The 22,755-nt window shown below is 39.3% G+C and overlaps 1 protein-coding gene across 7 annotated transcripts in view; it reads left to right on the forward strand.

Annotated features, from left to right (window-relative positions):
• Positions 1–22,755, forward strand: part of SCML2 (Scm polycomb group protein like 2) — a 71,096-nt gene that overhangs the window by 41,600 nt on the left and 6,741 nt on the right. For all 7 annotated transcript variants that reach the window (XM_085051230.1, XM_085051255.1, XM_085051264.1 and 4 more), the window contains 5 exons: positions 5,427–5,677; positions 10,680–10,815; positions 12,704–12,907; positions 17,316–17,498; positions 18,527–18,640. In XM_085051230.1, the coding sequence (XP_084907356.1) occupies positions 5,427–5,677; positions 10,680–10,815; positions 12,704–12,907; positions 17,316–17,498; positions 18,527–18,640 (888 nt within the window). The remainder of the gene's footprint in view (positions 1–5,426; positions 5,678–10,679; positions 10,816–12,703; positions 12,908–17,315; positions 17,499–18,526; positions 18,641–22,755) is intronic.

Consider the following 22,755-nt stretch of genomic DNA (forward strand, 5'->3'; position numbering starts at 1 on the left):
GTATTTTGAGTTATTTACTTGCTTTCTTCCTTGTCTTCTTTCCTTCCAGATTATCAATAAAATACAGGGGGTTTTTGTTGGAGTTTGTCTGGTTTGGGTTTTTTGCTAATGTGGTTGCAGTGGCAACACTTGTTGAAGGTCAGACTAGAAGCTGGCTTTTCACAGTTCTTAGTTTCTGGGGACTAACTGAAAGATTTTCTAGGGGTCTTTCTTTTGTTTTGTTTGTACCACATATCCCCTGCCCCAGCTTAGCTATTAAAAGTTGGTTTTTTTGGAAGTGATGTGTGATAATTTGTTTAGCAGTGGGTTTTGATGGATCTTAAATGGTATTTTCAATGGTCAGCTCTGTAGGTGCTGGCTTGCCTACCTCTTGAAAGTCTGGGAGACTGGGGGTGGAGGTGATGGACTGAGGGACTAAAGGTGCTACAGTGCTGCCTGGGGAAGTCCCTGGGAGAGCAGTGCTTTTTCTTTCCCCAGTTTTTGTCTTACATTGCTTGGAGGCCTCCATTTCACCTTTTAGGCCTGTGTAAGGTAGGCTAAATTTTGCAGAAGACAGCAAGAGACTTTTTTTTCCTTTTATTATATTGGTAGCAGAAACTAAAATCGAGAAAAAAGAAAATGCAAGCTGTAGAGCCCATATCTTGCCAAGGTGGATGTTGAAGTTTCCAAGTGTGGTGTTGCTTTTTAGATAGGAGAATAATGACTTATAACTGATTTTGTATCATAGGAACATACCAATTAGTATCTCACAGCTACCTCATAACCAGAAGTAATCCAAACCAGATAGGAAGAGGTGGAATGTATTACAGATAGTTATGCTTTTGAATGGCTTTGTTGTTCAATTGAGACATAAGGACATAAATTTTTATAATCCTTGGCAGTAAGCTGTTTTGAAAAATTGCTAATCTTTTCCACTTCCTTTGCCAGTTGTCAAAACTATCGTGATAATAACTTACTGTATTAAAGAAGGTTAATTTTATAGCTAAAACTCCAGGCTAGAACTCAGGAGATATGTTTCCATTCTGCTGTGGAATGCTCACATGGTTTAAGGGTAAATTGCTAAACCGCTTTGCCTCATTTTTTTCATCTGTGCATGAGAGAAGGACCAAGTTTTTATATTCTCAGAAGAACATTGGGTTTTTGTACTGGATGGGCATAGGAACAATACTGCAGTACAAATAGAATAATTTCTGTCTTGAAAGAAAACCTGGTTTCAACGGTGAACTATTTTTTTTTACTGCCCTAATTGACACCTTCACCTCAGGTAGCAATGTTGTGTTCACAGAATGTATGGAAAGTGAGCCATTAATACATACACCTTGCTTTGTGTAATTTCCTTTCAGCTGTTTTAAGTCTTGTCTTGTAATTGCTGTTCTGTGATACTAACTGAATGGGAGATTTATAATGTTTAGATATTACAAATCTGAACCTTTTTCCCCCTGCTTTTCATAAAAACATGGAGTGACACTGTCACTGCTGATTATTTGAGGGAATTTTACTAATTAGAATTGCATGAGAATTCAGGCTTTTGAGCTGTCATCTGTTCCATCCCCTTCCCAAGTACTAGAGGTTTCAGTAGCTTCAGATTTCACAGTTGTCTTAAATATCTGACTTAATTCTGGCAAGAGATTTTGGAGATAACATTCTCGGGTCAAATTTTTGCAGTTCTGCCTGTGTCTGGGCAGTTTTTCTGCTTCTGTGAGCAGAATTTGGCCCTCATGTAAAGTGTAACCTTTCATGTCCTTTCCATGCAAATGAGCTCAGTTGACTGCTGTGGATCTGCTTGTTTCAGTGAGGGACTGTGTTGTGGCCATGCATCTCCAGGTTGTGAGGTCCAAGATGCAGGATTTGGGGTTTCTCTTACATCAAATGCAAAGTTTGCAGGTGTTGGGATTCTCACAGAAGTGTTTGGGGGGGAGAAAGAAAGGAGAATGTTTTGAAAAAAAAGTATTTGAAAGTATGAAAGCAGTGAATTGCATGAAGGGCTATATACCTATAGCCCACACAAACATGGCAGTATAACTAGAGCTCTGTGAACTCTGAAAGTGCTGCTTAGTTGCTAACATTTCTATGATAAAGTATGTCTGTGTAGTGTGACCTCTGTTCTTCAGTTATTGAGGGTGCCAGTACAGGTTTTGGCTCTAAATAAGATATTTGGGAAGGAAAGCCATGCAATTCATCTCACTCCTGAAAGTGGCGTGGTGGATATTTGTATAGATGAGCAACATGACACAAATGCTTGATTTTGTTTGTGCAAATGAGAGGGCCTTTGTGATGCAAAGCAGCATCCTGAAAAGGCAAATGTGCTTTTTTGGTTGTAAATATCCCAACTAAATACTGCAGTAATTGCAAGCAGAGCTTGGCATTTTTCCTCTCTATTCTCTCCATCGTTATATTTTAACAAGTTCTCATGAGACTATTAAAACGTCTTAGTTTTTGGAACATGTGGCCTAGTGGGGATAACTCTGTCTACAGATGCAGTGGGTTGGCAGCTTGATTTTGCATGTCTTTTCATTTCCCCCAGATCCTGTGACCCAGTGTAACCTTTGGTCTGCTGCTGAAGGCCGGGGTGAGGGAAGTATGAGCAGGTGACTGATGATCACTGTCAATACAGGCTGCAGACAATATGGGAATTACTTTGGCAGTCTCCCACTCCCTTGCACTCCCCCCATCCTCTCTTAAATCAACAAATGCAAATAGCAGCCTCCTCATTTGCTGCTATCTCCAGGAGGCTGCCCAGGCAGCATGGGCTTTGTTGCAGTCCTGCCTATTGAAAAAAAACAGCTTCAGCCCTAGGCAGAAGGAGAAATACCAAGTGGGACCTGATTCCCCCTGCCCCCTTAATGGTTAATGCTGCTCATATTTGGTCCTCTGGCGTATGCAGGTAGGAAGATGCTGGGATAAGGTAGTGCTTGATGCGTGTGGTTCAAGAGGGCAGCCTGAAGTGGCTGCAGCTGTTTGCATTGTTACTCTTTGTCCGGTAAATGTCCTTCTGGAAGGAAATAGGGACTGCCCAGTGTCCAAAACTCATACCTGTGCTCCTAGAGCCTGTTGACTTGAGAGTTGTATGTATTTAACAATAGCTTTGTCTTTACTCTATGAGAATAGAAATGCATTTGCTAGATTTCAGCATTGGCAGAAACACAAAGAATTTGTTAAACAACATTTCTTTACAAGGTCATGATTGTTTTGTTCAATGCATAGTTGCGGGGCACAAATAAATAAAAATAGCTGCATTTTATATTGTTGTAAATATAAAACAGGGTACAATATGTAGTACTGTATTGTACAGCATACAGTTGATATTGTTTTGCTTTCCAGATATATATCTTAACATGAGTTGCCATTCAGCAGTTCAGGGACATAAGAGTAATGCTGTGCCCACATTTGGTTAAAATTCTGTTCATTATATTTTAGGCTGTCATTGCATATGAAAATATGTTTTGGCATACATAAATAAAAGGGAAATGATCACTTTGCACATCCAGAAGGTGGTCCTTCTCAGATACCTAGGGATAGCCTGTCTTCATTTGATATATTAGGATTGCAACCAGCCATAATGAAGATATTTCTTCTGAACTGCCATTTAGGAATATTAGATTAGTAACCGAACCAGGCAAATAGCAATGTATGTAAATGCTGCTACATCTTTAGAAATGTGTGTCAGTAGTACTTGTATTTTATAAGAAGACTGTATGCAGTGTGTTATTTCATCTTACAGTGACATTTGCTATTGCAAGTACTTAATAACAGTTAACCCCTGAATAAAGATACAGATTTAAAGGAACAGTTGTAAAGCAAGGTGCTGGACTGTTAAGTTGAATATGGTGCACGGTGCTAGACATTAAAACTATTATTCAGTCTTTAAATACGTTATTTTCTCAATCTCTCATTTGAAAAGTATCTTTATGTTTTATTTTTTGTTTTACTTGCTTACCAGAAAGCTTCAACACACTGATATTTCCAGGGAAGAAATATTCCAAATTCACAGAAATCCAGAATTAACAGCCTGCTATGCTCCATTTCCAGTATGAATTAGTGCTTTGAATCAGGCAGTGGTGACTGACAGAGTCAAAGCCTGCTTGAACTCTAACCTGCAATACTTCTAAGTTATGTCACATTAAATTAATAATATTTAAGGCTGAGGTGAATCGCATGAGTTTCACAATCAGCAAGATGCAAAAGGCAGTGATAGGGGCAGTGTGATACTAGAAAGCTGTCTAATTTTAGTGTAAAAGTTTCAAATTATTCCAAATGTGTTGTGTGTTTCTTTCCCATACCTCAACAAAGGTGGTTTGATGTCACAAAGTTTCCCTTTTTTGTCTTCTACATACTGGTCTCTCAACTTATCCATCTATCTGCCTGCCAGCAGTCAAGCCAACAGAAGGGAGTATTTCTTGGCCTTCTGGACTTAGTATTTGCTTTTTGTTGGCCACAGGTACTGCTGTAGCACGGTGCAGTTACACCTATTCATTGAGGGTATGTCCTTATATATATGTTCTGTTGGGCATTCTTTTGGTGTTCTGTCCATTGGGAAGGGAATGTTAAAATAAAACCACCATTATTTCAGACAGAGCGAGTTGGGTGGAAAAGACCTGTTCCCTAGGAAGTGTAATTTAATGAAATCTGGTTACATCTTCGAGCCTCATACCAGATCATAATGCAGTCACATCATGTGCATATTGGAACACATCCAAGAGGATATCTGGTGGGATACCATGTTGGATTGGGATGGGAGATTAACCCATCTCATGGGAGAAAATCTCTTCAGTGTTAAGAATGAATAAAAATGATACGTCGTATTTGATTTTTGAAATCCCTTCTTCGAAATGGCACCAGGTAGAAAAATCTGGGTATGGTTATGGGAGTTTAACTTTCTGAACCAGCATCTCAAACAGATACTCATTAATGACATTTTGCGTGTCAACAATTTCTCCTTGTCACTGGGATGATTTTCTTTGCTGCTCAAAGTTGTTTTGTAGCTCCCTAGAAGTAGTTTGCATGTCTTGTAATGGTGGAAACTGCTCTTAGAGGAAAAGGGATGTATTGTAGGCTGTATAATTTGTGAAGTATTTTTGAAGGCCTTCTTGATGAATGGCGCTTTATAAATATTGTAATTAAATTATGGGAAGCGTTTATAAGGTGAGTGGATTAATTCTTGGGTTTTTTTCCCAATTTTTATTTGAATGTTTTTCTCTTAGGAAAGTCCCTCTAAAAGAATGGGTACAAAGAGTTCTCTCTTTGGCTTCAATAAAGTTCTATAGTTTCATGCCAACCACTTCAGTTCAAAGTAAAAAGTATATTCATTTTACAATGTAAATTGTGCAGTACACTTTTATTTTTTTAAGCCTTTGTTAGAAAAGTTGCTTTCCATTGTTCATTTTGAGGTTTTCCCCCCCTTCCCTTTTGTTTTTGTTTTTCCTCAGTTTCCATTACAAAGAGCAGTGCAAAAATCCAATCTTCCCCTTCCAAAGTGACCCGGCGTTCAATGCAGTCTCCACAGAAATCTGCTCCAGCACCAGCGCAGCGGGGCAGGAAACCAGGTCGGGGCAAACCCCCTGGACAGTCTGCAGTTCCCAAGAAGGGCAGGTCTCCTAAAAATATTCCCCTGACAAAAAGCACCTCTCATACTGAAAATCCTAAAACAAGGAAAAAAAGTTTAAAACCTGGAAAAAAGGTTAGTCCTTATCTACTACTTTACTTTATATTGCAAAATTTTGTAGTGAGATTTTTTTCATTATTATTACTTAATTTTCTGTCTTCAGCCTTCAGGGTTTTACTTTTTTCAGCAACTGATTACAAGAAAAAGTTTAGAATAGCTCTTCTGGAATATTTTAGTATAAGATCCTGTGGATTATTTTATTCCCAAACAAGATTACTGTTTTATTTATGGGTGAGTAATTGATGTTGAAAAATGCTATTCTGAAATAGAGAGCCAGGGAAGCCTTTAAGCTTTTTAGTTTGGGTTAGTTTGTTACTGAACCATATATATAGCTTGTGGTTTTTGGTTTTGTGGGGGTTTTTTCAGGTTTAGAAGCAAAGAATTAAAACCAGTGAGGGCTTTATTGTGTAATTTAGGCTTCCTAAGCACACAGCTGGATTTGCCAAATGAATCTCATGTATACCCCCTAATCCTGGAGGTACTTCTAGCATGAGGCAGGAAGCTTCTTTTTCTCTAGGTGTGGGCCTAATTCTGCCCTGGTCTGGAAGGTGTGATGCCTTTCTGCCTTTCTCCCTGCCAAGCTGAGTCAGACCTGGAGTGTTGGCAGCTGCCTTCAGCTTCAGCTCTGGTGGAGCTGTCTGGTCAAGTACACATTGACAAAGCTGTCCCCTTGCCCCACTTCTTGCTCATCCACCAGCAGCACTGGTGCATGAGCAATCTCAGAGTGAGACAGTTCAGGGAGCTCAACTCCAGACAGCTATCACAGCATCCATCCCTCTTACTTACTTTGTCTGCTCCACCCCAAAAAAGCACAAATGCTACAGCTGCTGCAAGGAAGAATAGGATCACAGCAGGGCAGACTTAAGGCAGTTTGGATTGCCATGGTAGTACAAGCTATTTTCGAAGCTTGCTCATGCACAGCAGGCTGTCCAAGAGGAATAGCAATCCTGCAATGTCTTTCCTCAGGCAATATGAGTCTGTCCTTGTGCTCCTTCCTCCATTGCATTTGCACTAGTGAGGAGATGGGGGGGGCATTGCTTTCTCCCGGTGGTTTTTTGGGGGTTTTTTTGTGTTCATTGCCCTTTCCTCCCCACAAGAATAAAAAAGTAGAAGTTTTGGGTTTTTTCTCCTCCTGTCTGTATCAGTGTGGGTTATGGGATTTATTGGTAGTCATATGTGGGAAGAGGTGGAATAATGGCAAGGTGGGAATTCTCCCTTCAGTGATTGTACTGATCAGTGTAAAATGCTAGTGAAGTAACATAATTAGAGCATAGCCAGAAGCTCTAGTACGAAACTGATAGCAGCACTTGGTTGAAATGATGAGCACAAAAAATTATTTTGGGGACCATAAATTGAAAGCTGAGCACTCTTATCTGCTGTCTGCTTCTACTAGTAAAACATCCAAACTGGTAGGCTACTGATGGAATTGGTCTCCAGTTTTGTTTCTCTGTTAGTTGGTGTATAAAAATACACAGCAACACAAATTAAGAGGAGAAAGGTGCTCCTATCCAGGTTTAGCTGGTGGGTGGGCTGTTCCTTATAAGTCTGGAGAGGACTTTGAAGGACAGCATTTAACACAGGATTGCCATACGTTAACCTCTTACTCAGGTGTGGCAGGATGTGCACTTTCGTGTAAGAATTTTGTCCTCCATCTCTCAGGAAAAAGAAATCAAGAGGCTTTTATCTATGTTTTGGTACAGTGGTTGGAGGCACCTTGCCATTAGAAGAGGCATCTGGGCCCTGGGTGTCTCAAAGTGTCTGGCTGGGGCACTTTATTTGGCACCTGGTCTGTGGGAGGTGCTTGGGGGGGATTCTTTGGGGCATGGGTGTTACTGCTGACATTCCCTGTCCTGAGGCAGCAAATCTGAGGTACCTCTGTGCACTCCTGATATCCTCTGTGGAACGAGGCAACAGAGAGTTAGGTTTTGCAAAATCTAAGTTTGATATATCTGATACGCAATTTTTACTTAATTAACTTTTGCATTGAAAACTTGAAAAATTAGCTCCTTTTGAGAATTCACAGAAGGCTGTTATTGCTTTGGTGAGTGGTTAAATTGCCAAGATGCTATACATATGTGCAAACTTTTCTTTGGACTATTACACCTGTTGGCATAAGGGTAAAGAGAGGAAATGGGGCTTTGTGGGAGTTCTGCACAGACAGGGTGTGTCTGACATGGAGTACAGCTGGACAGCCCGGACACCTCACAGTCTGCATGCAAATATGCAAGTGGTATGTGCCTAGAGGCTTGAAAGTGCTTTTTTCTTCCATCCAGCCCCCAAGACTGATCCCAAAAAAATCCCTCCAGATTTTGCACTGAATAACTGTGCTTCAAGTGAGCTGGCTATGTGGTGTATTTAGGGACATTGGTCTATGCCTGTTTCTCTATAGTAGTTTGAATTTCTTTGCTCCTTTAGGTTTGTTATGCTGCAATGTTTATCATTGTGCAGATATTAACTTTTATTATACAGCTAGAAGTGTTGAGCTGTTGCAGCATTTTTCCCCTTTATTTAAAATTTTTCCAAGCTGTGTAAGTATGAGGTGCATGTTGGATTTGGGTTTGCACTTGTTTCTCACAGCTTGCACTGTATGTTTTTACTCTTTCATAATAAAGAAGAAATCTCTGTATATCTCTTTAATTATCTTTTAAAAGTACACTTTACGTAACAGTGCAAAGAATTCCTTTCAGAATTTCTTGAGGAAACCCCTTGGTCTGAGTGGGGGTACCAGCCCTAAATTCAAACCCACAAAAAGAGTTTTTAAGCATGAGGGTGAAGCTGGTGAAGTTGTCCTGGTGATACAAGCTGTGAGCCCTGCTATCTGCAGGCATACAGAGCTGGTGTGCCCTTCCAGCTGGCAGAGGCCAGCCAGCCACAGCCAGACCAAGCCACCGTGCCCAGCCATGCTGGGAATGTGGTCTGTCTCGTGAAACAACATGGCTCTGGGCTCACAGCTGGCTGCACCTCACTGTGGGGTTGCAAAGTGAGAGCCTCAGCTGAGCAAGCATAATGTGCTGTGTTCCTTTCTGAGGGTGAAGGTAGGAAATGGCCAGCTGGTTTCACCACACTTGTACATTGGTGTGGAGAGTGGATGGTTCCTCTTAGTTTAGTGTTTTTATTTTGTTTTCATGCCTACATTTTCCCCCATTTCCTCATCTTTTCCCTCAACTTGACCACCCCTGTTTGGCAGTGTGGTGAGAGAAAACTGCCTCCCCAGCAGGAGTCCCTGTGACAGGAGGCCTTCAGGAATGTTGGACTTCAGATCAAAAGCTCAGTCTTCCCAAGTGCATTTTTTTCTCTGTATTGAGGATGGAGATTTTTCTGTCACCTAGTGTTAAGATAAATAGGCAATTCCTGGCAAGTATTACATCACTACTTGGTTCTGTGTCTAACCTGTGCCACCTCATCTCATTCACAATGCAATGCCAAGCCTCGGCAGTCTATTCCTTATATTCATGGTGATTCCACCCAGTACTACATTGTCAAGTACTTTCTCCAGCCAAACCTATCTTTGCCAAACTCTAAGTGGCACAGAAATTTTCTTTAAAGTGCCCTGGACTTCAGAAGAAAGTTAGTTTCTTCTCTTGAGGTGTTATAAAGAAGGTAAGCAGTGCTTCTTTTAGGAAGGTATATATTCTGATTGCTTTCTACATGGTTTTCAATCCATTACTTAGAAAATAGGCTGTTTCTAAAAGTGTAAAGGATAAATACTGCTAAAGGGAAGAGGGCTTAGCCTTCCTTAGCAAGTTGGCTGATTTTTTCTTCACATATATCAGTTTTAACAGTAAGTCCTTACCACATGAACACAAGTCTCTGCTGCATTCAGCAGTGTCAAGACCTTGAGTAATCTCTTATATTCCTAATTTTTACTACATAAGAGAGTCAGAATGTAATGTGTTCTCATGCAAGAATAAGCGGTGAAGGGAAACGTGATGAACACCAATTTATTATTTCTTTTATTTCCATGTATTTTTGAAGTATGTCAAAACACATCACTGGTCTCTTCTCTGGTGCCCAGTGACAGAACCCAAGGGAATGGCCTGAAGTTGTGTCAGGGGAGGTTTAGGTTGTATATTAGGAAGAGGTTTTTCACTCAGAGGTTGGTTGGGCACTGGAACAGGCTCCCCAGGGAAGTCAGGCACCAAGCCTGACAGAGCTTGAGAAGTATTTGAGCAACACTCTCAGTGGCATGGTGTGACTCTTGGGGTGTCCTGTGCAGGGCCAGGAGCTCGACTTTATGATCCTTCTGGGTCCCTTCCAACTCAGCATATTCTGTGATTCTGTGAAATGTCTCCCATGTGCACATCTCTTTTCTAAACCCCAGTCCAAACCAAATTACAACAAAATTCTCTTTTCCTCAGGTGGAGAAGGTAATGGACCAATTTCAAAATCTCTGTGCTCTGAGCTCTGGTTGTCTGTCATATGATAAGCTGCAAATAAGTTTGCGTTGGGAAAGGAAGAGGTTTTGGCAGCTAGCATGACTGGATTGTAACTACAGGCTTGTTTGATATCTTGCATGAAGCATCTGAAAATTCCTGGAAGTAGTTACTTGAGAATTTCAACCCCTTTGAAACCAGCTGAGGGGATATATAGGTACACTGTAATGTTGGCACCTAGATGTGACTTGGGTTTTTTTATGGCAATATATACACAGCCCAACTAACTTACTTGAGCTGTGATAAACCCAGATGATTGGAAGGGCATGGATGGGAAAATAATCCAAAACACCTCTTCCTAGGATTTTTGGAAGAGTCGTGAATTAGTATATAAAGCTCTTTCTTTTCCCACTTTTTAGGTAAAGGTGGGTCCTTTATAAGCCATTTGTCTTCCACTGCATTACTAAAGTAGCTGTAACTGCAGACTGGCAGTTTCTAGTCTTCCTTTCCTGAACTTTCCCTTCTGTGTATGGTGCTTTGGTATTAAGGTATTTCATTAAGATGGTAACTGATAGCAGAAAGTTTGTGCAGACTCCTTAAAAAGCATTAAACATTTTGACTTTGTTTTTTTTTTCTCTTAACAGAAAAAAGTCTTGCCAGAACAACTGAATCCTACATCTCCCTCTCCTCAGTCATCTCCTGAGGGAGACAATGGCCCTATGCAGATACTTAAAGATGGACTTAGTTTGTCTGGTGCAACTGCAGCAGTTATATCCACAGGTAAAAGACAAAGAAAAAACAGTGTGTGAAAGGGCTTCCATGTCAAGCAGTTTCATTTTATGGAAAATGTGCTGCAAAGTTATTACTGTAAATCATTACCCAGCTGTCTTATTTTTTAAAGGTATTTGTAGGAGCCAGAGTTACTTTTCAGAACTAGTATTGTGACACCCACATTATAGCAATAAGTGCTAGGGCACAGGGACTTTTGATAGATCTGCTAGACCTGGCAGTTTGTTGCTGTGTGAGGAAGGAAATGGTACAGTTCTTTCATGTCTGTCCCACTCCTTAATGTATAAAATGGGAATAGATACAGCTAAAAGCCCATATGATATTCTGATACCATGCAAGCTGTACTGTAATATAGCAAAATGGAGATTTTATCTCTATATAGCCTTACATTAAAAGAAAGGCTCTGTTAAAACCTAGTAAAGGCAATCAGAGGGAATACATTCCTCTTTCCTCACGTTTGCTTTTTTTTTTTGGTTTGTTTTTTTCTTTCTAAATATAATGAAATGTGTCTTGAAAAGGGTTGGCAGAAAAGAAATAAGCTAGTAAATGAACTAAGCCATTGAGGAACTGGTAGCACTGTAGTGAAACAATTTGTATATTGTCAGCTGAAATCTCAGAACTTTCTAAAAACTTCATAAATTATGATAATTTTGTTTGGGGTGCTTTTTTTACATTTAAAACCTGTTTTTACAATAGAAGTTGTCAGGGTCTTCTCACTCCCAGTTTCAGTCATGGATGAGGGAAAAACATGTACTTTTTTCTTAGGAAAATAAACCTTTTGCAAGGCAGTTGTTATTGAGCCCAGACAGAAAATGCCATACTATTATTGTTGACTTGTAGCTTTGATTATTTGTACAGATAGGTTTCCTTCAATTTACAGACATCAGAGATGTCTGCAAACAAATATGCATGAAGTCATTACATCATTAAAACTCTTGTAGAAATACTTTATTTTTAAAAGTTCAGGGTTTTAATCTAAACCCAAATCAAACTACAGTTCAGAAAATGTCAGTCATTTGAGTAATAGAATGTTTAGATTGCTTAATCACCATGGAGGTACATTTTTTCATTAAGCTGTAATAATGTCTTGGGTGCATTCTTGGTCATGTGGCAGCCAGGATGAACAAGTAAAAAAATCATCAGTTACATGTTTCCCATGTTTTTTTGCCTTGGCAGTTGTTTCAGAAGACAGTTTCACATTGTCTCTTTAAAAAGCAGTTTTATAGGATAGAAATCCTATTTGATATGTTTTGAGCTAAACTTGAAACCTCCTTACAGTGTAAAGAAGTGTTTATTTAGCAGAGAAGGCCACATTGCAGAGTGGAAATCCTGTGTGAGTGGTTCTGGTCTTCTGAAGGTAAAGGCCTTCAGTAGCCACTCTGTGTGTATTGTGTCCTGTGTGATGTATATGTTAATGCCATATGGATGCTTCAGAATGAGCATCAGTGGCAGGTATACACCATAGGGTTGTCTTTGTTGCTATGCTCAAACAGGAAAAAAATTACGCAGTAACTTGGTAAGGCCAGCTTTGTGGAATTATGACTTGGTAGTTTAGAGTACCTGTCAGTATTTAAAGTAAATTGTACTTTATTGGAACTTGTGTATGAGCAGAGATTAGTCAACACACAAGCACAGCTCATGTCAGCTTTGTTACATTAGTGAGGTAGAAAAGGGCTTCAGAAAACAGAAAAGAAAGTGAGTTTAGGATTCAGGCAGAAGAGCACTTTCTTCATGCTCTGAAAATATATGTGCATGTTCAGCTTCTTGAGTTGACCAGTATATCTTTCCTGCAGGATTAAAATTGAAATGACAATTTGCAGTTCTAACTTGGAAACATGTCTTGGTTCCTTGGCAGTAAATATGGTTTGTACTTTTTCAGTGTGTGTTTATGTGAACAAACATGGAAATTCTGGGCCTCACCTGGAAAAGAAGAAGGTTCAGCAGCTTCCAGACCACTTTGGACCAGGTCCTGTCAATGTGGTACTTCAGCAGGCAGTACAAGCTTGTGTGGATTGTGCCTATCAAGCCAAAACAGTCTTTGGATTTCTAAAATCTGGCCATCATGGAGGGGAAATGATAACTGGTATGTGAAGATGCTCTGTTTCTTTTGTTTCTGTACTTGGTGAACTTGAGGTAGGGCAGAAGAACTGAAGTAGCTGCAACGAATTTATATAATTTTGTAGCTGTGAAAACCCAGGTGTGAACATTGATGATGTATGATTTATCTTACTCTGAGTCCAGAGTGATTTGAACAATTTTTAAATTTAGTAATAGTGGTTAAATTACATATGCACAATACAGGTAGTTTCTTACACTAAGTAGAGCTTGTGCATCTCATTTAGCAGCTGTAGCCAAACATTTGTCAAATAAACTAACTACAAGTGAAATAATCAGCTTTATTAGTTCAAGTCATTCGCATAATCTTATCCATACATGGTGTTTGTATTCTTAAAGCATTAACCAAGTGGGTGACAAGTTTCAAACTAATCTGTTTAGCTTCCAGGCAAGTGATTCCACATGTTAAAGTTGCTGCGGCTTCCCTTACCCCGTTCCCCAGAACTGCAGCAGGATCTTAGGTCACTCTTCCTCCACCTATGTCACCTATTATGGAATAGGTTTATTTCTATTTCATATTGATGGCAGGTCTGTAGATAAATTATCTCTGTGTCTCAATCTGAATAGCTGCTGCTTGACTTTTTTTTCCTTCTAGGCCAGGAAATAATTCTATGTATAACAGTACATCAATTCATAATTCCATCAGTGGCGATAAAAGACTTGGCATTACTTTAATCTCTTTACATTAACACCAGATGTGAAAGATGATTAGTGGAATAGAGGTTCAATTAAGTACTCATAAAGATGTTGCTGTCTAACTGTAAGAAGCAGCACCCCAACCTGTGTATGGCAGAACTACAGTAAGCCTTGCTTAGGCATCCCCCTGAGTTTGTGCACAAAATGGATGCTGCTTCTGTGCTGTGTAGTAGAGGTTTAATGGCATCGTATATATGTAGTTTTGAAACTGATACTGCTTTATTTTTGCAATATACATTAAAGCTTCCTACATTATTAATACCTCGCTGTACCTATTTCAGACAAGTCAGTTTTCTAGAGCTAAATACGCTGAGATGCTGCCAGTATTTGATTTGTGATTGTTTGTCATGAAGGACTAAATCACAGGCCAGTGGTGTCTCTGGGGTGTGACTGAGTAATTGAAAATAATAACTTCAAACAGGAGAGAGAAATTTCAGATTCCTTATGTAGCTGTGGCTTGTTTACGTTCAAAAAATGATGTACAAAAAGGAATTACTGTTCTGCACTTGGCTTCACCCCAAGACCTGTATTCTGGATTTGAGGAACCTGGTGATGTGGGCTGCTCCAGAAGCAGAGTCCTGGTCTGGCTGATAGTGAGCCACAAGGTCCAGTGGGTTTCTAGTGTTCTTGAGCTCTTGCCTTCTCTTTGGCTTGTGAAACAGGTAGCTGAGAAGTGGCTGAGCAAACACTCCCTGTCATTTTATCAAAATTTGTGTGTGATGAATTTTGTGAAACGTAAATATGACTTAGATAAATGTAGCACATTCCATCTAGCTGTGTATGTGAATAGTAAGGAAGAAGATGGAAGCAATAGTAGAATAAAATAAGGAATTGCAGAATTAAATTTTCTTGTAGTCTTTTTGTTTTAAAGTGGGTTTGCAGGGTGACTTGTTCAGGTTTTGTTTGGGTTTTTTTTTTGGACTGTCAAGAAAAAAAATGTGGCAGAGGATAAGCAAAGAAATCTAAATCTTTTGTGAACTGATGCTTTTATAGAAAGTATTATACCTGCTGTAGGAGGAAACTGTATGCTGATGAGGATATGGATAAAATAATCTTTCTAGAATACATGGAATAATTAGTGGGTTCTTTTGGTTCAACTGCCAAAGAAAATAATTGTTTTGAATAAAATTAAATTTAGGATTTTTCCTTCTTTTCTTTCTCAAACAAAGGCACAAACCATTTTATTTTTGCTTAATGCATAAGATTTCAATTCAGGCAAATATAACTGAAAGGAAATTAAGGGCTTGATTAACAAGCCCACTAATGGTGGTGTCAGCCCCTCTTTTCTCCTTGTAGCACAGAGACTGTGGTGTTTGGTGGGATGAAATAGATTGAAGCTCAGATAAATTTTTCTCAAGCAGAGAATTAAAATCAGACTCCTGGGTGAGTTTCATCACTATTAGAAAAACACATTGCTCTGATTGTTTAGTTCTCAGTTTTTCTCCCAGCTTGAACCTGGTATGTAAAACATACTTAAAGAATGGAAGGTGCAGAAATGAGTGTGACTCTTCATCCCCTGTTTATGTGTTGTTAAAGGTTGAGTACCTCCAAGGTACTCCTTTTTTTTTTTTTCCCTAGCATATATCTGGGAAGTAAGATGCTTATGTTGTCCCCAAGCAGAGTAAACAGTTGAGCCAATGGATGTGAATCCCACACCCTTGATTGGAGTTTGTATGGTTGCCATCAGGTGTTAAGAGTCCAGGGGAGCTGTGTTTGCACTGAATTTTTATTTGTGGATTTTTCTCATGGAGTGTTTTGCTGCAGCAGTCACAATGCCTCAACTGTTTCTTGCTTTATCCTCTGGACAACTCCTAAGTAACATTGTTTTTTTCAATTTTTCTTTTTGAAATGAGAAATTGAGGGTTATAGAATAAGTAATTTCCCCAAAGGCCATATAGGAAGATCCATAAGGCTATTATAGAGCATTTTAAATTTCTGCCATAGCTGACTACTACCTTGCAGTAATTTTGTCAGGAGGTCAGGCTATGCTAGGTCTCACACCCCATTTGCTCTCCAGAACTACTTGAGTTCCAAACAGAAATTTGCCTTTGGAGAGCCCTTCCCTAAACAGGGTATAGAGGACCTTGTGTCTGAGGCACATGTGGGACTGTTAATCATTAGCATTTCATTTGGACATTGGAGCCTAGAAAAAACCTAATAGGCCATGGAAACACTTTGGTCCTGTAGTACTGACTCTTCAACTTCAAGCATTTGCACTGGTCAGTCTGTCGTGAAAGCAGATGGGAAAGGCAGCACATTGTTGTTGATGCTGCTGGTTAACTCACATTAACTCTAATCAGAAACATCCTTATATCAACAGTGTAAGTAATTGATGCTTCAGATTTCCTAAGGAAGCCTAAAATATGCTAGACTTAGGCATTTTCTTTGGTTTTGTGTATATTATCTGTCTCTTTTGTAACACAATATGGAAATATTCCTTAATTCAGATCTGTGAATAAAGGCTTTCTTGTCATTTCTCAAAAAAAGCTTTTTTTTTTTTTTTTTTTAAAGCATCTGCTACCAACAAAATGTGATCCTTTAAAGCTCTGCTTATCATTTGGAAACTTATGTTAACAACAGAAAGCTGCATGACAGGCTGAAAACCAAAAAGACAAATTGATGCATAAACCTGGTGTTTATGCCACTTCTTTTCAGCCCAAAGCTTAAGTTACAAATTTGTTCCTGCTTTGTTCTAAAGTCTTTCTAATCGGAAGTAACTAAGAGTTTAAGCTGATGTAATGGTAATTATTTATCCATGTATCTGCAGTACTGAGTCTTTACTCCTTACTGTCTGTGTATCTATAGCACTGAGTCCTTACTAAACCTTACTAATTTTCACAGAAAAGAAAAATATGCTCAGCTGCCACACTGTTTGAGGGGCAAGGAAAGAGGTCAACAGGGAAAAGACATTGGCACATGTCTAGGCTCTTTGTAATCATTCAGTTTAAAAGACAACAGATCCATTTGTGGCTGCTGTGGTATCTCTGCCACCTAACTCCTGTTGAAATAAATGGGAGCTTGACCACTGTAGTGTTGACAGCAGGATAGATTTCTCTAATGATAAAATAGCAAATGGCAAAACAGTTTCTGAGTCAGAATTTCAATGGTAATGGATGCCAGCACCTTACCACAAGTATTCTCCATTCAGTTAGAAACTGAGAAAAAAATACTAAAATTGTTTGTTTTGTATCTTCCGAGTTTTTTTGGTGTTTTAGTTTTGGCTTTTGTTATTTTTTTCCTTCAATAATTATTTAGGCTTTTTGTTGATTTTTGGGGGGTGTTTTGGTTTCTTTTTTTAGCAAGTATTGTAAAGGGTCTTTTTTGTGCTATCTCCTGCAAATAGGTGGTGAAGAGCTTGCTGCTTTATAAGTGATTGAAATTACACATAAAGTTTTGGTGGTGAGGGAGTAGTTGTAAGTTTTGTTATACTGGTGTGAGTCCAAAATTATTTTATTAAAATAAGTTCCCATAGAGCAAATTTAAACTTACATGGATCCAGTGGAAGGTAAAATCAGTCCTTTGGATATAAACTTTTAAAACTATCAGAATGATTGTTTACTCCTCTCATGTCTTGCATGGTTTAAATCAAGTCTGGATGTCTTCTCCTTTAAGTTAATGATGGTATTTCACTATACTTCATTACGCTAGGGGGGTGTTTGACATAATCTTCTTATTCACAGCTTCCTTTGATGGAGAAAAGCATGCCATCAGTCTTCCTTCTGTAAACAGTGCATCATTTGTCCTACGCTTCTTGGAGAAACTCTGCCACAGTCTGCAGTGTGATAATCTCTTCAGTAGCCAGCCTTTCAGCCCTTACATGGGATGTGCACATAGTCCTATGGAGTATGATAGGAATAAGCCAGGTACTGTTATCACTTGTTATTTTCAAGTGCTGATATATTTGAGAAATGTGGCAAGTTTATGAAATGCAATGTTTTAGTCTGTCTTTCTGTGACATTAATTGCTTGAAATTAATACGCTTCAATTCTTAGTGAATTGATTCCAGTGTGGAAGTGCTTTGACAGTAAGGGATAGCTCATACCACGTGTGCAGAAATAATTTTGTTCAGCAACCTTCTCCTTGTAGGCAAGCCAGAAAACATATGTACTTTACCACTGTTGAAAAGACAAGCTCAAAACTTCACATTTCATTTGTTAAATTTATGTTTGGCTTATAAAATAAACTTACTAAAACCTGCTTGCTGCCTGTGAGAAGGGACTTGCCCTGAGAGGGAATTCAGTCTAACCCTTCCAACACAATTAAAAAGTATTTTCTTTCTTTTTTCACCTTACTCTCAGGGGTGGCTCAAAAAAAATTTACATTCTACTACATGCAGTCCAGTCATCTAGTAGAAAAGCTTGTGAAACTTGCTGCTTGTGAAATTCTGTGTGAATCAAATACCTTTGCTGCACAAGGAATGTAGAGTGAAGGGGAGATGAAATTACTTGCCCAAAATCTCCCAACAGGTTGTTTGTAGGACCTGGTGTTATAAGTCCCAGGTCAAGAGTCACCAGGAGTCACAGCTGAGATAGCCTTGTTGTCAAGACAGTTTCAGAAGGTTTATATTGGGAATGAAGCTTCCTTACAGCTATTTGATAGCTGAGTGTTTTCTGGGTGCTGCTTTAGAAAGTGGTTTTTTCCTTTTTCCAATGGAGAAACTGTTTATAATTCTGTCATATGCAAGTCATCAGTTTTAACTATTCAGGAAAGTAGACAGGGTCAAGCTAATTGATCTTTGAAATTTTGTATTGAAGTGACTGAGTCTGGGTGACACAAGAAAGGGAATTCTAACCTGGTGAATGGCTGGTATCTTTCTTTGCTTCTGTCCCTGGACTATGCCCATGAACAGCTTTATGCTAGCATAATAAGTGGTGACTTTTCCCCTTCACAGCCAAAGAAGAAATACCTGAAAACAGGAGTGCTAAACGATACTCTCAGGACTCTCCACCATATACTGCTCCTCTTTCTCCTAAGCTTCCCAGAAACGATGCTCATCCATCTGAAGGTAATTATATTATGTCAGAATTATATATGAGGATTAGTTATGGTTTCAGTATTTCAAATAAAAAAGGACTGAGTACAACATATGTGTCTGGTTTGTCTCTAGCCTTTGACAGGTCAGGGTGGAAGTATGTTAATTATTGATCACTGGCACAGATTTTGCACTTAAGGAAGATCTACTGCAAGTTCCGGCAGTGCTTCTTCTAAACCTGCAGCCTTTTCTGTGAAGGGGCTCAGGCACAGGTGACAGATGAAGCCTCCTGCTTCATGTAGGGCTACTGAGCAGAAAACCAATTGCCTTGAACTGGGTTAGGAGATCAATTGGAAGCAGCTCTTAACTCTAGGCTGGGTTCATTAAGTGAATAAGGGTGCAGCTTGGTGATTCAATTCAGATGGGTTTATGGCTAGCTGCCAGCAAAAGTTGTGCTGCTTCTGCTTTCTTTGCCTCCTTGTCCCTGCAGTGAGTCCTAGCCCAGTCCCTGCTCTCTTTCCCCAGCTGGTTAGTGAGCTGAAGTAGTGAGCAGAAGCACAGAAAACGTTGTGATGAAGAGTCTAGGTTTATTTCTCTGGAGGGGCTCTGTGGACTTGGATGAGCACAGGACAGGGTTGAATGGAAAGCAGCTGTGACAAGGGGAATTGAGTTGGCACAGGGAGGCCACGCCGTCTTAAGCTGGTGTAGTTCATTAATAAATAGCACTTTTTCCTGTGCTGCAGCTCAGCTGCAGTAACTGAGCACATGTCTAATCTTAGGCTGCCCCAGATGTGAAGTAAAGCATCTAGGTTTAAATGTCAGTGAGAGAGACACAGCAAAATGGTTGTGTTTCTTTTACTTGGTATTTGCTACTTAACTGGTTAAGACATGGTAAGTTGATGATACTGACTTATCCCATCTGATACATATTTATCTTGCAGTAAGTTATTTGCACATCATTTCCAAAGGCTTTTTTGAAGTATGATGGGGATTCGTTATTTTTTCCCTTTTTTTTTCTTTTTTTTTGTGATCTTGGAATGATTTTGTATCTATTAGCATGAGTGTGGGCTGAATATCTCTTCTGTGCATATTAAAAAACCATAAGACTACATCTAAAGCAGAAAAGTATATAAAGTTAAAATGTTCCAACTATATTTAAAATTATACATCTTATTATTTTCTGTGTATATACATAGTCACATCTTTATATTTCCTGTGGCTGTTACTATATACTGTTCTGCATCGATTATCAATTTCTGTGTCTTTCCAAAAGAAGCACTGGCTTAGTTCCAGAGATACGTTGTACACCTAAGTCAGATTTCTCTACTAACTTAATAAATGTGGAGCACTTAATTATGCTCAAATGAAGTTATTTTATTTGGAGCAAAACAAATTTTGAAGTAGATCTGCATTATCTTGTAAGAAACCTTATTCAAGTAAACATGAGTGCACATACTGTTTTTTATTTCTTATTTGCTAGTGGATCTTTTACAGATGGAGTCAGTGTACCCTTTAAAATACATTTTAAGATCAGTACTTCATTGTAAAATGCAGTTACTTGAATAAAAAATAATTAAAATAAGTGTTTTTCCATGGTTTCAGAGGCTTGAATTTGTACTCTGTGCATTTCAAGAGGCAAAGTGTTCTCTAGTGTTGTGTGTTTCCCATTAGGGCAATGTCCTCTGCTGAAAATCTGGAGGCAATTTTGTAGCGGTCAGTCATGGGCTGGTTAACAAGAAAGATCTGCCCCCAAAAAGTTCTGGTTCCATTGAGACACAGTTGTCTTAAAATAGTTGTTTTGAAATACCATTTGAAGGCAAAATGGAGTAATTGTGGGAAATGGTCTTTCAAACAGCTCGTTTTCCTTCTGATCTGCTCAGGGATATGCTTTGCAGATTTTGCTGCCTTTCTTGCTTGCTAACAGTTTTTTCTTAAAGTTATGAAAGATAAAGGAGGAGGGAGTGGGGAATAACTCAGACTCCCTTCCCCTGAAAACAGAGTGTTCCTGCTACTGTGTCCAATTACATCATTTTGTTATGTATGAGACAGAACAACTGGCTTCTAATTCCCAGAAGAGCCTCAAGAAAACAAAACATCCAGTTCCTGCTAAGGCCTTAAGTGCCTAAACAGTCTGCTGTCATCCCTACATCTGAAACTTAAAGCTTCTTACTGGCCTTTCATTAATCTACCCAGAGGTCAGGCATTCTGCAGTGGAACCTCCCATCTCTTTCCATACCTCTGGTATTCACAACTGGTCGAGGTAGGCAGACTGTGTCACTCCATGGATTGCAGTGTTCCATTTGATGGATGTCAATTTTGCTGCTTTTTGTTTGTAGAGAAGCTGGATGGATGGAATGGAAAGTGGATTGGATACTGTAGCTGCTAAACAGAAGCACCTTCCGTAAAAAATGATGGGAAATATGCCAGCTTTTCCACGTTATGTATATGATTTTAGAATTTACAGTAAGATCAGTTCAAATGCTGGTATCTTGAGGGGAGAAAAGCAGAGTTGGTCTTTCCCAAACCTGGTGTTCCCTTTAGGGTATATAACATCACAGAGAAATCTGGGATATAATTGGATAAAACAATGATGTTCTTTTGTAATGCAGTCAGTTTTTTACATCTTTTTGTCTTCAGAAGTCTTGACAAAGATAATGTAAACCAATTATTAAGAAAAAAACTAAAACCCACCTATATTTGGATTCCTGCTAGCTTACTGTAAAAACTTTAAAAATATTTTTTCTTAATATGTTGCATGGAGTTGGCTGATACATGCTTGAATTGAAACTCTTTGCTGGGGAGAGCTGTGTCAATTATTTCATCCTACCTTTCAAGACTTCTGAAATCTGCATCTCCAGATTCAGTCAGTTAAACCTTAGGCTCCTTCATATTTAAGATCTCCCCTCTGCCTTTTGGCCTAGGACTGAGATGTGGTTTCATTCTCTACAGCTCTAGTTTTCCCTTAGTTGGCTACTTTATAATTTGATAGTGTGCATAATTGACTTAATCTCTTAAAGTCTCTCTGAAATTCTATGGAATGATAGCTCTGATAGCTCTGTAATTTTGATAAGTTGCTGTAAGTACTTCTGAAAAATATAAAGGCGTTTATTTTCTTGTTTACTTTGAAAACCTCAGTAGCTTCTTTGCTTTTGTGATTCAAGTCTGACAAACTAGAAAGTTTTGCAGTGGTTATTTTGAAAGTTATTTATCTGAAAGAGAAGGACTTGTATCCATAAAAGCTTTATTCCATGTCTATCAAATTTAGTAAAAGATGTTATATCACCTTGCAGATAAGGGGTCCAGGAAGGCTGGGCATTCTTCAAGAAGGAAATTGTAAAAGTACAGGAGCAGGCTGTTCTCACATGCTGAAATGCAGGCTGGCAGGGAAGAAGACTGTCCTGGCTGAACAAAGAGGTTTGGCTGGAACTCAGGAAAAAAAAAGGACCTTTGGAAGAAGGGCCAGGAAAATCAGAAGGACTACAAGGCTGCCATTAGGTTATTCAAGGAGAAAATTAGAAGGGATAAAGCCCAAATAGAGCTCAATCTGGCTACTGCCAAAAAAAGACCAGAAAATTTTTGTCTCATTTTTCTCAGCAGTCAAGGGAGGGCTAAGGAGGGTCTCCAGCCTATATTGGATTTGGGGGGAAACAGAGTGACAAAGTATGAGGGAGGCTGGCTGAAGTACTTCATGCCTCCTTTTCCTCCATAGTCTTTAGTACTAAGAGCAGTTGTTCTCCATGTACCCAGCCTCCTGAACTGGAAGGTAGGCATGGGAAGCAGATTGAAGCCCCAACGATCCAAGGGAAAATGATGGGCACTTAAGACATGCACAAGTCTCTGGGACCATATAGGATCTATCTAGGGGTACTTAGGGAGCTAGCTGGTGGAAGTGCTCACTGAGCTACTTTCACCTTATTGTTGTCCACAATTACATGAAAGGAGGTTATTGGGAGGTAAGGATTCATATCGTCTCCCAAGTAACAAACGATAGGACAAGAGGAAATGGCCTCAAGTTGCACATGGAGAAGTTTAGGTTGGGTATTAGGTAAAATTTCTTCACTGAAAGGCTTGTCAAGCATTGGAGCAGGCGGCCCAGGGTTGAGTCACCATCCATGGGGGTATTTAAAAGACATGTAGATGTGGCTAAG

The sequence above is a fragment of the Lichenostomus cassidix genome, chromosome 1, assembly GCF_008360975.1.
Source record: "Lichenostomus cassidix isolate B80296 chromosome 1, HeHo_3.0, whole genome shotgun sequence".
NCBI lineage: Eukaryota > Metazoa > Chordata > Aves > Passeriformes > Meliphagidae > Lichenostomus > Lichenostomus cassidix.